This window comes from Chinchilla lanigera, unplaced genomic scaffold (assembly GCF_000276665.1).
Source record: "Chinchilla lanigera isolate Chin_1 unplaced genomic scaffold, ChiLan1.0 scaffold00040, whole genome shotgun sequence".
Lineage (NCBI taxonomy): Eukaryota > Metazoa > Chordata > Mammalia > Rodentia > Chinchillidae > Chinchilla > Chinchilla lanigera.
The window spans coordinates 4,782,988-4,797,992 of NW_004955441.1; the positions used below are offsets into that span (position 1 = coordinate 4,782,988).

Sequence of the window (15,005 nt, forward strand, 5' to 3'; positions counted from 1 at the left end):
TGCCACTGCCCTGCTGCATTATTTTTTTTTCATCTGCAAGGTTTAAGTAATCGACTAGTTTGAATGTTAATAACTACATTTTCCCTAACAGAGGATATGACAATTCCTGTCCGTCCACAACAGATTATATAACAATTACATGTATAATGTGGACTATCACACAAATAGAAAAGCATTGTTTTAACTCACAGTTCAAATTTATTACAGAATACTTTCTTTACTTTTCAAGGAATCTATACCCAAAATAGTACTGATGATATAAGTCATGAAAACATCAATGTATCAAAATGTGGAGTGGTTATTGGGAGAGGCGGTGGTGGACTCAAAAAGATGTATTATATACATGTACCAACTCCCCACAAATAAAAGTTGAGTCCTACACATTTTTGCTTACATTTTTAAAGACACGTGCTTCCTTTTTTTTTTACAAGTTTCAACCTATTCTTCATGTATTCTGTCTTTTCCCTTCTATTCTACAGTTTCTCCATATGCTACTATTGTTCAATATGTGTTAAATATAGTAGCTGCAGTTGTAGTGTGTAATGGAAAATTCTACCATTATCTGTGTTATCTCCTTTCCCAGATTTCCCCTTAAGAGGCAGGACTTAGAATAACAAGAGTAGGAGAGTAGAAATGGCTTGAACCAGCTCAGAGACACTTCCACATAAATTTAATATTTATATGAGTTGATTATATTAAAATTTAGGGGGCCAGGAATATAGCTCAGTGGCACAGCGCCTGCCTGGCAAGCACAAGGTCCTGAGTTCAATTCCCAACACACACACACAAAAATTAGAATTTAAGAAAGCAATTCAAGCCGGGAGTGGTGGCACATGCCTGTAATCCCAGCACTTAGGAGGTTGAGGCTGGAGAATCATTTTGAGTTTCGAGACCAGCCTGGACTACAAAGTGAGCTCAAAGCCAGCCTGAACTGCATAGCAAGACCCTGTCTCAAAAAGACAAAAAAAAAAAAAAAAAAAAAAGCAATTTATACAAATTCACTATAGGAGCAAAGACAATTTCAATAATATGGTTCTTAGTATAGGACTATAGCCACATTAATGCTGCAACATTTAAAACATGAACAAAAATTAACTAGAGGGTGGAGTTTTCAAAGTAAGATTCAAATACTTCAGGAATAGTAAGTGTATACGGTAAGTCAAAAAAAACTCTCATATGTTTAACACAAAGAGCAAGATGAAAAGTAGTAACAATTACTGTGCAACTAATACTTACAGTGGGCATTTATTCAATAAAAACGATGCATTTTACAGGCATGAATCCAATCCAATGTCCCTAGGATGTAATTACTAACAATCTTCACCAGGCAGCTAAGGGCACTATCACCTGGAAACTTACACCGGCATGAAATAAATTGAGGTAAAGAAGGCAGGAGTCAGATTATGCAGGGCCTCCAGGATTTCATGAAGGAATTGGTCCTCGTGCTAAGGTAACTAACTGAAAAGCAGTAACGACACATGGAGGGATTATTTATTTATTTTGGTTTTTTGAGACAATCTCGATATGTATTGCAGGATGGCTTTGAACTCCCTGCAATCCTCTCTTCAGCCTTAAATCCCTCCAGGTGTAGACGGGTGTATTGGAAGCAACAATCCTACCACTCAGGGCAGAGGCAGGAGCCTCACCTGGAGGGATTTAAGGCTGACGAGATTTTCTAATGGATAGTGAGGGAGAAAGTGGGAAGTGTAAGTGATGAATCAAAAACTTATGGTTGGGGCTGGGGATTTAGCTCAGCGGCAAAAAGCGCCTGCCTGGCAAGCGCAAGGTCGCGAGTTCGGTTCCCAGTACTGGAGAAAAAAAAAAAAAACTTATGGTTGAACAACAGAAGGGTTAATCTTTTTACTAGGAAGTCAGAGTTTGAGAAGCAAGTTGAGATGAAGAGTTCAATTTTAAATTAATTGAAAAAAAATTAACAGGAGTCTCCCACCAAGTAGGCAGTCTCGTACAAGAATGTGAAAGGTGAAGGGCTGGGGATGGAGCTTAGTGGCACAGTGCCTGTCTGGTAAGCTCAAGGTCCCGAGTTTGATTCCTGGTAGCTTAAAAAAAAAAAAAAAGTGAAGAGAGGCTAGGGCTCCCGCCTACCATAAAGTGGAATCCCTGCCTGTCACTCTCTTTTCACATCACTCTCCACACAACTCCCTTTTCCTACTTACCACAGTCTAAGGATTTCATATCTGTCTAATGGAAACCTACGGTCGCAGACTCTCTGCTTGACTGCTCACTATTATCTTCCCATATCTGGTGTATATAAACTGTCCATGTGCTCCCTTCTGCAGCACATATACTATAAAATATATGAATTGTCCAATGAATAAACAAAACAGCATTAAAGAATCATACCACAAAAATTTTGGCAAACGAATTGATATTGCTCTTGTACATGTCCACTGTTAAGGAATGTACCATCATAAGGAAATCTTTTGTTTTTAAATAGCTTAGAAGACTTTGTGTGTGTGTGTGTCCAAGGTCTTGCTAAATTGCCTTTTGCACTGAAACTTGCAACCTTCCTGTTTCAGCATCCCAGATTACTGGGTACTGGGATTACAGGCATGTACTACTATGTCTGGCTGAAAACTCTTATGGTTTTTTTTTTTTTTTTTTTTTGGTTTTTCTCCAGTACCAGGAACTGAACTCACGACCTTGCGCATGCCAGGCAGGTGCTTTTGCCACTGAGCTAAATTCCCAGCCCCTGAAAACTCTTATGTTCAATCACAGACAGCTTATTGGAAACACTGACGTGTTGGTGCAGGTGAGCAATCTGGTCCTCCTACCTAAAGATTAACAATTGTGGGGCTGGGGATTTAGCTCAGCGGCAAAGCCCCTGCCTGGCAAGCGCAAGGTCGTGAGTTCGATTCCTGGTACCGGAAGAAAAAAAAACTAACATTTGTGTAGCCCTAATTCACCTGGCTTAGATGCACACTGGTTTGTCATTATCCCTGACAAGTCAGACGCAAAGCTGACCCTCCAGCTCCTCACCACGGACATACACAGTAGAGGGGTCACAGTGTGCACAGTAGTAATAGTATTAATAATTGTATTTTCACTAAAAACAGCCATTAAACTTTCTGACTAGCTCCTTAAAAACTCACAGCCAACTAAAATGCCATTAACAAAAGGTACTGTTTAGGTATATCAAAATACAGTGTTTAGGTATATCAAAGTACTTGTGATCAGCTAGCCATTGGGGTACACACCTGTAATCCTAGCACTCTGGGAGGCTGAGACAGAAGGGTTGCAAATTCAACAATATCACTAAGAACATCAGTGGCAATTTAAGAAGTCTCCCAGCCATTTTCTTGGAATTAGGCAAACGATGACCCAATATCATTTTCATGTCTGTTTACTCCAAAAAATAATGCTTCCTACAATAATCTATCAAAATTCAAACCTGTCATGTTTATAATTCCTTTAGGAAATTAGTATGCTAATCTTATTTTTAAAAAGTAAAATGCAACATTATTTATTAAAATGAAAAGCTGGAAACAGTAAACCCAAGTACATAAGAGTTGCTATCAATAATGATACACCAACTGTTAAGTAGCTATCAAAAAATGCTTAGAAAATCAATGGGGAATGCAAGATAAAACCATGTATGATAATTACAACTATACAAAGAGACTCAAATATTCATCACATTAATTTGTTCTAGATGGTAATTTCCCCAAAAATTTACTAAGTGCAAGTTTTATGATTAAAATTAATTTACAAGGTATCAATTACCTTTTTTCTTGACTCTTTTATACTCAGACAAGGTTAGAATACTTTTTTGTTTCACAAATGAAATGAGAAGCATTTTCCTATACAACTAGAAATAGGTTGGAATGGAGGAAGAGATCTAAAGAGAATAATAAAATTTTTAAAAAGCCAAATAAATGCCCTTAAATTTTCACAGATTATTTGACTTTTTGGTTGTTTTTATTTTTTGCTTTTTTTGCACCACGGTCTCATTATGTGGTTCAGGCTGGCCTGGAACTAGTGACAATCCTCCTGCCTCAACCTACCAGGATTCTTAGAATTTTAATTCTAGAACTGAAAGGGGTTGAAAGTAAAAGAAGTATATCTGTATCAGAATAACAGTGCTTGAAGTGGAAAGCCACAAGTTCCAATGACCAAAAAAAGAAAAAAGAAGAAAAACAAATTGTGGATAGGAAACAAATAATATATTTTCTATTAGGAAAAGACAGGACTGTGTAACTGGTTACTTAGACCAATAAAATGGTAAAACGCATGATTTTCATATATTCGGTACCCCCCCCCATGTATTTGTTTAGTGACAGCATCAAAACCAGCTTAGGGTAATTCTAAATTATGGTTGGCAAGCAATTCTTATTGAAGTAAAATTCTATAAAGTCCATAAATTATAAATTTATAAGCTATCAGATGAGTAAGAACTAGAAAAGGCTTATAATGACTAAGATTTAAAAGTAAGCAAATTGATGGAAAATATTGACAAGAATTTTATTTATTTATTTATTTTGGAGACAGGGTCTTATTATGTAGTTCAGGCTGGTCTTGAACTCACTTTGTAGCCCAGGCAGTAATCCTCCTGCCCCAGCCTCCCAAGTGCTAGGATTACAGATGTATGCCACCATGCCTGGCCAAGAAGTTTTAATTATAACTATAGTCTACCCATTTCTGGTATCAGTCTAAAAATTCCAACTTAGATGAAAAAATGAACAGTAATCCATTTGATTAAATGTTTTTTGTGTGTGTGTGTTATTTTTGTCTTTTTGAGACAGGGTTTCACTATGCAGTTCAGGCTGGCCTTGAGTTCACTTTGTAATCCAGGCTGGTCTCTTAACTTACAATGATCTTCCTGCCTCAGCCTCTAGAGTGCTGGGATTACAGACGTGCACCACCATGCTTGGCTGATTAAATGTTTTGAAAATTTGAGTAATTATATCCATTACTGAAATTGTTTGAATAAAAAAAGATATTGGATGTCAAATGTCTAATACAGTGCTTGGCACACAACAGAACAGCAGTTTTTATTGACAGTAATAAACTACAATATTTTAACTTCTGTGCCTGTATTATACATTTAATATATTTTATACTCTTATACTATGGCAGTAATTTTACACACATGTAAAGACTACTTATTAGATTGAACAGACTATTTATCAGATTGAATACTATTATATGCCAATTTAAAAGGATTGCCCAAAGATTCATTCACTTGCTTTATCATTCTCTTGGTAAAAGTGGATATACACATGTACTTTTTAGATATGTAGATCACAGAGAGAATACTTACTAAACTTCCCTTTCAATTTTATAGATAATAAAACTGAGAGCCAGGTATGGTGGTACACGCCTGTAGTCCCAGCACCTGGGAGGCTGAGGCAGGAGGCTCACTGTCAGTTTGAGGCCAGCTGGGCTACATAGTGAGACCCTGTCTCAAAAAACAAAAAACAAGAAAACTGAAAACCCCCAAGGGTTTACAGGGTCCAAAGTTTTATCCCTCACTGATGGTAGAACCTATTCAGAACAGGATCATCTGACTTCTGAGCTTATATGCTAGTCAAATTGAGAACTCAAATGTATAATATTGATTTATGAGAACTTGTAATGCAAAGAGAGATATTTTATTTCTTACATTACTAAAACCACTCAGATCATGCTTCATCACCTACTGGCTATAATGATGTTTCTCCTATTGGCTTCATGACACTGAATGTTCACTATCAAATAAATGAGTATTCACGTTGAAAAGAATCTCACTGGTGGGCAATGAAATTAATAAATATAAATATTAAAAGAGATTTTCCTTTTGTAGACATGACTGCAGAAAACTAGAAGGTAAACTGTCAGTGGCTTAGAAAAGTTTAGAGAAAGTATAACGATGTCCTAACAGAAAGAGAAAAGAGAGACCACAGAAGACAGAAAGGGAAAAAAAGAAACAAGACGTTGCAGAAAATATTTGCAAAAGTCTGACTCAATAAATTAAAAGAATTTATTTAAAAAAAAAAAAAAAACTTTTAAAATTCACTCCAGCACTGCTGCTACTACTACTAAGAATTTGAAATGGAAAATTAAAAGAATTTATTTAAAAAAAAAAAAAAAAAAAAAAAAGAAGACCGAAAGGGAGAGAGGAAAAGAGAAACACTGCTAATGCATGATGCAGTCTACCCTGACAAAAAGAACGATGGAAAAAAACCTAGGAGGTACCAAGAACAGCAAAGGATAGTCAAGGCAGAAATAAATACTCTATAAATAGATAGGTGGGTCCGGGCATGGTGGTGCATGTCTATAATCCCAGCACTTGGGAGGTTGAGGCAGGAGGATCGTTTGGAGTTCCAGGCCAGCCTGGGCTACAAAGTGAGCTCAAGACCAGCCTGAACTACATAGTGAGATCCTGTCTCAAAAAAACTCAAAGAAATAAATACATAAATAAAAAACAACAAAAAGAAATAGGTGGAAAGGATGTGCATACATGTATGTGTGCAAAAAATACAATTACTATTTGAGTCAACAATTCTTCCTACGTATATACTGAAGAGATTTAAAAACATATGTCCATATAAAAACTTGTATATAATTATTTAGAGCATCATTATTCCTAATAGCCAAAAGGTGGAAACAACCCAAATGTCCTTTAGTTGATGAATGTATAAATAAAATGTGGTATGTATGCAATGGAATATTATTCATCCAAGCTGGGCGTGGTGGCACACACCTGTAATCCCAGCACTCAGGAGGCTGAGGCAGGAGGATCTGTGTGCATTCGATACAGCCTGAGCTACAAAGTGAGCTCAAGGCCAGCCTGAACTGCATAGCAAGACCCTGCCTCAAAAAGACAAAAAAAATAAAATACAATAAAAAAATAAAGGAATATTATTCATCCATAAAAACCAAAGTTATGCTGATTCATGATACAACATGAAGTCAAGAAGCCAGGCACAAAAGACTACATATTATATGAAATATCCACAGTAGGAAAATCTATTCTGAAAGGATGGGAGAAAATGTAGAGATTGTGAGAATGACAGCTAAAGGATATGGGGTTTCTATTTGAAGTAATAAAAATGTTCAAAATTGACCATGGTGATGGTTGACCTACCTTGTGAATAAACTAAAAATCACTGACTGAATTGGACAGTTTAAATGTGTGAGTTGTGAATTAATGTGTGAAATGTGTGAACTGTGACTTTAAATATGGGAATTAACTTTAACGACTTTTCGCAAAAATAAAAACAAAGTTAAAAAGGAAAAAAACTTTGAAACCCAAATTAGAGCTAAAAAACACTAAAGAGAATAAATCAGTGAGAAAACACATGAGAGAAAGTGCCTTTCTGAGATATCTAAAGGATGGAGGAAGAAAAGCAAGGATGTGTGAGCTACCAACTGGTGTATGAGAGAGAATAAACAGCAGGCTATATATTACCGTGGTCCTGGGGATTACACTCAGGGTCTTTACCCTGAGCTACATCTCCAGCCCTTTTTTATTTTATTTATTTTATTTTGAAACAGGTCTTGCTAAATTGCTATTGCCCAGGCTAGGCTCAAATTCATGATTCTCCTGCCTCAGCCTCCCAAGTGCTGGGATTAAAGGTGTATACCCCCACACCCAACTTTGTATTTTGAAATGGTCAGAAAAGTCACTTGCTTTTAATATTCTCAATGTTGCATTATCTGGTAAAACTTGGGTATTTATAATTTGCTAAATGCTATGGCAAACATTCATTTCATCAATTATCTATTTTGCACAGTAAAATTCCCATTCCATGAGAGACTAAAGTAACTGTAATTATGATTAATTCATTTTTGTATGCCTTGAGGCACTTAGCTTGATGCTATACACAGTAGGTATTCAATAAATATTTAATGAATGAAACTAACCAGCATAGGCAGAATCTGAAGCTCTGTAATTACGAAACAAAACTTATGACAAATTTTAGCCATTAGTAAAAAGTAGAACATTATTCCACATTTGAAATACTTTAATGGATCTTTAAATGAGAATTTTAATTCAGTTAATAACTAAGTTATACACAAGCTTAATTTAGTAATTTAATGTGAAAATAAAAAGATCCATCAGAAAGAAGGATATTTAGGGAAGTGCGTAGAAAATGTGATTTTATTCATAGTATATACACCACGAAACAGACGATTATTTTGGTTATGTAAAAATTGAAAACCTGCTTGCTTTTTAATTGAAATTTTTTCATGACAAACATTGAATTTTCACCTATTTTTTTCCCTGATAATATCACTACAAGATACAACTATGCATTTAGCATTTAAATTTAAAAGACTATGGCTCAGTGTTTAAAAAATAAATTGTGGCCTGCGGGTATAGCTCAGTAGTTAGAGCACGTGCTTAGCATGCACATGACCCTGGATTCAATCCTCACAACCGAAACAATAACAACAATAAAAAGCTAATTAAAGAGAAACATTACCGAGAGAACAATGAAAATACATTCACATGATTATTAAAAAATCACTCCTTAGAAATCAGTAAGTGGCGCGAACATTATTTCACTTAGCCTCCTTGGAAGCAATGTAATACCAATATACAAATAAAACAAATTACACCTGGAATAATTAGTGGCTATCACTAAGTAGATTAAAATATAACTAAAAAAGGACAGAAGAACACTTTTAAAAAAAACTGGTTTTTAGCTTAATTGTAGGTGTGGAATGTATGGCAGGGGCCGGCTGCCTGGCAGCCGCTCTAGCTTTGCTGGCTTGGCTTGCTCGGACAGCGGTTTCCAGACGTACTTTCAACTCCGGAGCGGCCCCCATCACTGCCTTGAAAGCATGGGGATACAAAGGTCCAATGTGCATTAAATTCTGGAGCGCAAACTCATGAAGATCTTTAGAAGCTGAACTTGCTGAGGCAAAAGAATTTTCATCCAGCAGGTAGGAGATCAAAGTGGGCACTAACAGGGCAAGTAACTGGACTCCTGTAAATAAAGATAACAACAAAGATTGGTCTGATTTGAGAGTGTGTATTATTTGAATTTTCTTCAAAAACTAAGAATATATTTCTATGTATTTTGGTATAATTATATTTTAGTAGCAAATTAGCACTAATGTCTTTGAAATGACCCCCTCCTAAATAAGAATTATAGGCATAATATAACCAAGCAGTGTAATTTCAACTCTCAAGTCAGACTAATTTGTTAGTGAGATGTATCAGTACAGTAATAAGCACCATCGGATTACAAAGGTTTTTCTTATTATAGTAAGAAGAGTAAGTAGTTGGCTTTTTAAAAAAGTTAAAATCTAATGCTAAAAGTCATGCAAAAACAAAGAGGGCTGAAGTATAAAACAAAACAGAGGGCTAGAGGTGTAGCTCAATGGTATTTGCCTAGTACGTCAAGATCCAGGGTTCAATCTCCTCAACCACAAAACAGTAATAGCAAATAGAGGTAAATCAATTCCACTAACGAATATAACATTATTAGAAGGGTATCATCAAATAAATGACTGTATATTACCTTGAAGGGAATACTTATTTATTTATTTATTTATTTTGGGGGGTGGTACCAGGAATCAAACTCAGGACCTCGTGCCTGCCAGACAGATGATATGCCACACTGATCCATATCCCTGGCCCTAAAGGCAGTATTTTAGACTTACTCACACATACTTTTTTGTGTGTGAGCTGGAGATTAAATCCATGCTAGGCAAGTACTCCACCACTCAGCTACATCCTCAGCCCTCTTTTTTATTTTTTAGATAGAGTCTCACCAAACTGCCCAGGTGCGTCTTGATATATTGTTAAATTCCCAGATTGGGCTCAAATTTGTGATCTCCTCATTAGCATCACAGAGTACTGGGATTATAGGTATATACCACTATTCCAGGCTTAGTACTTAAAATTTTTTTTTTTTTTTTGCGGTACCGGGGATCGAACTCACGACCTTGCGCTTGCCAGGCAGGCGCTTAGGCCACTGAGCTATACCCCCAGCCGCACTTAAAATATTTTTGAGTTGAATCAACTCAGGATCAACTCCTAAAGAAGTACACTAATTTAAAATTAAATTTACTTTAAGGACAAGCAAGGATGCTGAGCATGGCAGCTCATGTCTGTAATCCCAGCACTCAGGAGGCTGAGGCAGGAGGATCTCTGTGAGTTTGAGGCCCGCCTCAGCTACAAAGTGAGTTCAAAGCCAGCCTCAACTGCAGAGTGAAACCCTGTCTCAAAAAGACCCCCAAAAAAAAGGACAGGCAAGGAAGAGAATCTCAAAAAGTAGAAACAACATTCAATCATAAGGTACGAGTTTAAAATTTTATTCTTTTTGTAACAATTACAAATTGTATTTTTATACACAAATTATACCTTGATAAAAATCAAAACTTAAGCATTAAGGGAAAAAGAAATGTATACATTAAGCTGTGTAAGTCTGGTTAAGTGCATGTACATGTGATTTTCCATTAAATAAGAAATGTGAAAATTAGAGGTACTTTAACAATAATGTTTGCTACTCATACTGATCTATTTATATTTGTTATAAGGCTTTCATACCTCTATTTTGAAGAGCAGAATGTGTTATTTTAAAAATCTATCAAGCATATTGGGAAGGTAAGGCAGGAGACTGTAAATTCAAGTCCAGCCTAGGTAACTTAGTAACTTAGTGAGACTCCATCTCAAAATAATAAAATAGGCTGGTAAGAAAGCTTAGTGTGAAAGCCCTGGGTTCAATCCCTAGTGCTGTATAAAAACAAGCAAACAAAACAAACCAAAGAGACAAACCCAAAAACAAACATCTATATTTTTCCTAGTTCTTTGTTTGTTCGAGGGTCTCATCATTATGCAGGTCAGGCTAGCCTTGAATTCACTACGTAGCCCAGTTGGCCTTGAACTTGTGGGAATTCTCCTGTCTCAGCCTCCCAAGTGCTGGGATTAGAGGCATGTGCCACCATGCCCAGCATTTTTTCCCAGTTTTTAAAGAATACATTCCTAAAAAATTAAAAAATCAGTGTGTTGAAATGCTACCAGTAATTCACTGACTTCCTGCTCAAAAAAAAATACATAAATCCATAATTATATTAATAACACAAGCAAATACATTATGCTTTCAGATAGCAATTGTCCCTTAGTAAACTTACTGTTGCAAAGCCCCATTTCTAAAATCAAATAAGCTAGCTATAAAACACAAATCAGCATTTTGAACTGGCTTATATATTTATTGACAGGGTCTTGCTAGTTCAGGCTGGCCTTGAACTCACTTTGTAGTTCAGGCTGGCCTCGAACTGGCAGTGATCCTCCTGCCTCAGCCTCCTGAGTACTGGGAATCCAGGCATGCACCACCAGACCCAGCTGGACTAGTGGGGTTTTTTTTTTTTTTTTTTTTTTGGGTTTGAGAAAGGGGCTCATTATGCAGTTCAGGCTAGCCTTGAGCTCACTTTGTAGCCCAGGTTGGTCTTGAACTCGCAAGGATCCTCCTGCCTCAGCCTCCTCAGTGCTGTGATTACAGGTATGTACACACCCAGCTCACTAGTGGCTTTTTTAAGAAAATACTTACTGTTTTGTTCTTCACCGAGAGCAACCAGTGTCTCAAGAACTTTAATTCCTTCTTGAACAGCTAGAAGTTCTGTGTTACTGGCTGGTCTGTTTCTTTCAACAGCTTTCAGCTTTTCAACTACTATTGGCGCTAATGAATGGATATAGGGAGTTGAAAGGGCACGATTGGAATGCTGGAAGACTGAGAGGAGAAGCTGGTAACATTTGGCTTGAACCTATATAAGAAAATCATGTTATCAGTTAACATGTGCAATAGTTTTAAGTGTTTAACAATCATACTGTATTTTAATATTTACTGAAAAGAAGGGGTACTGCAGGATGAAAACAGAAGTACCACTTGCCTCTAAGAGAAATGGAGGAAAATGATGGAACTTTAAAAAGCTAAATAAAACTGGAAAGAGGTCTGGGAGTATAGCTCAGTGGTACAGCGCCTGCCTGGCAAGCACGAGGTCCTGAGTTCAGTTCCCGGTATCCCATGCACCGCCAAAAAAAAAAAAAAAAACCTGAAAAGAAACTAATTCACAAATTTCTACAGTGTCACAGAGCAAGAAACCAGGAATTCCATTCTGTTTTTAATTCTCCCTTTAATGTACAATTATCCTTCTCATTTTAACCTAATATAGCAAAGAAGGTGACAACAGGAATAATCTTTAAAAAAAAAAGCTATAAAAATACATTGAGCTGTATAAGAACACAAAAAACTATAAAAACACATTGAGCTACATAGCACATGCCCATAATCCCAGCACTTGGGAGGCTGAGGCAGGAGGACTGCTATGAGTTTGAGGTCAGCCCAGGCTACATAGTAAGTTCACGGCCTGCCTGAACTACATAGTGAGACGCTGTCTCAAAAAAAGAAAAAATAAATAAATAAAGCAAAGAAGAACATTTCATCAACATATAGGACAAATAGTGAATAAAACTGTTTCAGTGCTTTGGTAAAATACAAATTGCCAAACTTCGCTGGAATCAGAAATACTAGGGAACATTTTAAAAATATAGACCTCTGAGCCACAAATCTGAAGACCCTAATTCAGGAAGCTAGTGGTAGTGGCCAGAAATGTTCCCAAACTGGTTTTATTTTCCTCCTGATATATATAGCAGGTTTGAGAATGATTAGTTTAGACTTTGATACTATAAAATAATAAAACATGCTTTCTAAATAAATTTGAGGACTGGGGAAAGCTCAGTAGCACAACACCTGCCTGGCAAGTGCAAAGTCCTGAGTTTGATTCCCGGTACCAAAAAAAAAAAAAAAAATTTTTTTTTAAGTTTTTAATAGGTTTATTAAAACATGTGGTAATGTAAATTTATCCTATAATGTCTTTGTTATCATGTAAATAAATATTGGAAAACATCAAAGACTCACGTAAAGTTTCTACCAATGGTACAGGGTTAGTCAAACATTTCAGATATTGCAGAATTTCTGCATATGTGAGTAAACATGCACATGTCTCTGCACTGATGTTTTCTAGGTTTTTCCACTTAAAAGGCATACTGCAAATACTTAGGTTTTCATTATATGTATCACATTTTTAGGAACCATTATGAACTTTCCTTGATAGATTATAACTTACCCATGGGTCACATGAATTTAATGCATTTTTAAATCTGCTCATGCAGCCACTCTGTAATGACTGGACTCCTATTATTTCACTACTAGCAGACCACAGCAAGAGTGCAATTGCTGTTAGCATGCTTACTTCGTCAGGCGCAGGCATAGAATCCTCTGAAAAAGATGAAAGCAAAGTGCTATTTTTAATAGTTTGGAATTCCAATATCAAACTCTCTCTTCCCCCAATATTTTTAGCAGTGTATCTCAATCATAAAAAAAATACTGATTGAGCATTGTATCAATTAAAAATATACATTAGAAAATTATCATTTTGAAAGTATTATCATAAGTATTCAGGCAAAATGAATGCTGAAACTACTGTGTGAAAACAAAACAAAACTACCATGTGAAAAAGGTCCTTGAGGGGAGCAGACAAGTGAGATAAGCTCAAAGAATCTCTTCGCCATTTGCTTAATTATAAAACAGAGAAATGGCGGCTTTAAAAATGGAGACACATGGCAGCCACAATCTTAACAAAGTTATTACACTTCTGATTCCTAATTTATTAGGAATTACAAGGCAACATTACCTGCCTCTTTATATGATGTCATGAGAAATGCATAACATTACTTATGTAGTGTTCCTGCCAAAAATGTATAAAGAGTTTAAACTGAGGAAAAATATTTAGACTATTTTTAATTGAAAACACTGTACAAAATAGATGGTCTGTATTTTTTTTTTTTTCCAGTACTGGGAATCGAACTCATGACCTTGTGCTTGCCAGGCAGGCGCTGTGCCGCTGAGCTAAATCCCCAGCCCCGGATGGTCTATATTTTTTGAAAACATTAATGTCATGAAAGATAAAGGCTGAGGAACAAACGAAGAAATGAAACCAATGTGACAACTAAATTATAAAGTTCCGTAAAAGTCATTATTAGGGAAGCTTTTGAACTCTGCAAATGAACAGTAATAGCATTGTATTAATGTTAAATTGCCTAAACTTGTTAATTCTTCTGTGGTTATGTAAAGGAGGTCCTTGTTCTTAGGAAATCTATGCAGTATTTAGAAAAAGAGTCAACAAAGACTTCAACATATTCTTAAGTGGCTCAGCAAAATTAACAATAACTACCAGGGTATGTGGATTACACAGGGAACAGTAACACATTTCATAAAATGTTAAATGATGTTCCTAGGAGAAGGGTATATCAGTATTCACTATTTTGGTTTTCTGTCTCTTTTTAGACACAGAGTCTTCTTATGTAGGGCAGCCTGGCCTCAAACCCACAACGATCCTCCTGCTTCAGCCTCCTGAGTGCTGGGATTACAGGCATGTACCACCACACCCAGCAAAAGTGTTGACTATTTTGTTGTTGCAGAGCCTAGCACTCAGGAGGCTGAGGCAGAAGGATCGCATGAGTTTAAGACCAGTCTGGGCTACCCAGTGAGACTTAATCAATCAATCAATGCAAAATATTAACTCTTGATAAAAATAATTTTAGTTATATTAATACAACTAAAACATTTCCCCTTATGATTTTTAAAAATTACATTATAAAAGTAAAACATGTTCATAACTTAAAATATAACAAGTGTATGGGTATAAAAATAAAAACTTGTAATTATATTATCCAGTGACACTTTAGGTTTAATTTTTAGGTTTGAATTTAATTTTTTCTGATCTGGGTTAGTTTTTATACACTTGCTTATAAATATTAATGGATATAATATATTATGTAACAGATATAATGAATTATATAATCCAAACTAAATACAGTCAGTATAATTTTCCCACTGCCAGATAAGTTATATTTATAATTCATCATTATAAAATACATTGATAAGCAAAACTGAACATAATTTTTTGATTAACAAGGACAAAAAAGGGCACACTTTATGTCTTCTTGAACCCAAGGCACCGTGCACAGAGTGGTTTCCCACTAAGCTACAGCC

General features: G+C 36.0%; 1 protein-coding gene across 2 annotated transcripts in view; it reads right to left on the reverse strand.

Moving 5' to 3' along the window:
* Window positions 1-8,329: 8,329 nt before the first annotated feature.
* Window positions 8,330-15,005, reverse strand: part of Heatr5b (HEAT repeat containing 5B) — an 88,002-nt gene continuing 81,326 nt past the window's right edge. For both annotated transcript variants that reach the window (XM_005390863.2, XM_005390864.1), the window contains exons 34-36: window positions 13,078-13,229; window positions 11,502-11,715; window positions 8,330-8,933 (exon numbers count right to left, since the gene is read on the reverse strand). In XM_005390863.2, coding sequence (XP_005390920.1) covers window positions 8,629-8,933; window positions 11,502-11,715; window positions 13,078-13,229 — 671 coding nt within the window. In that variant the 3' untranslated portion in view covers window positions 8,330-8,628. The remainder of the gene's footprint in view (window positions 8,934-11,501; window positions 11,716-13,077; window positions 13,230-15,005) is intronic.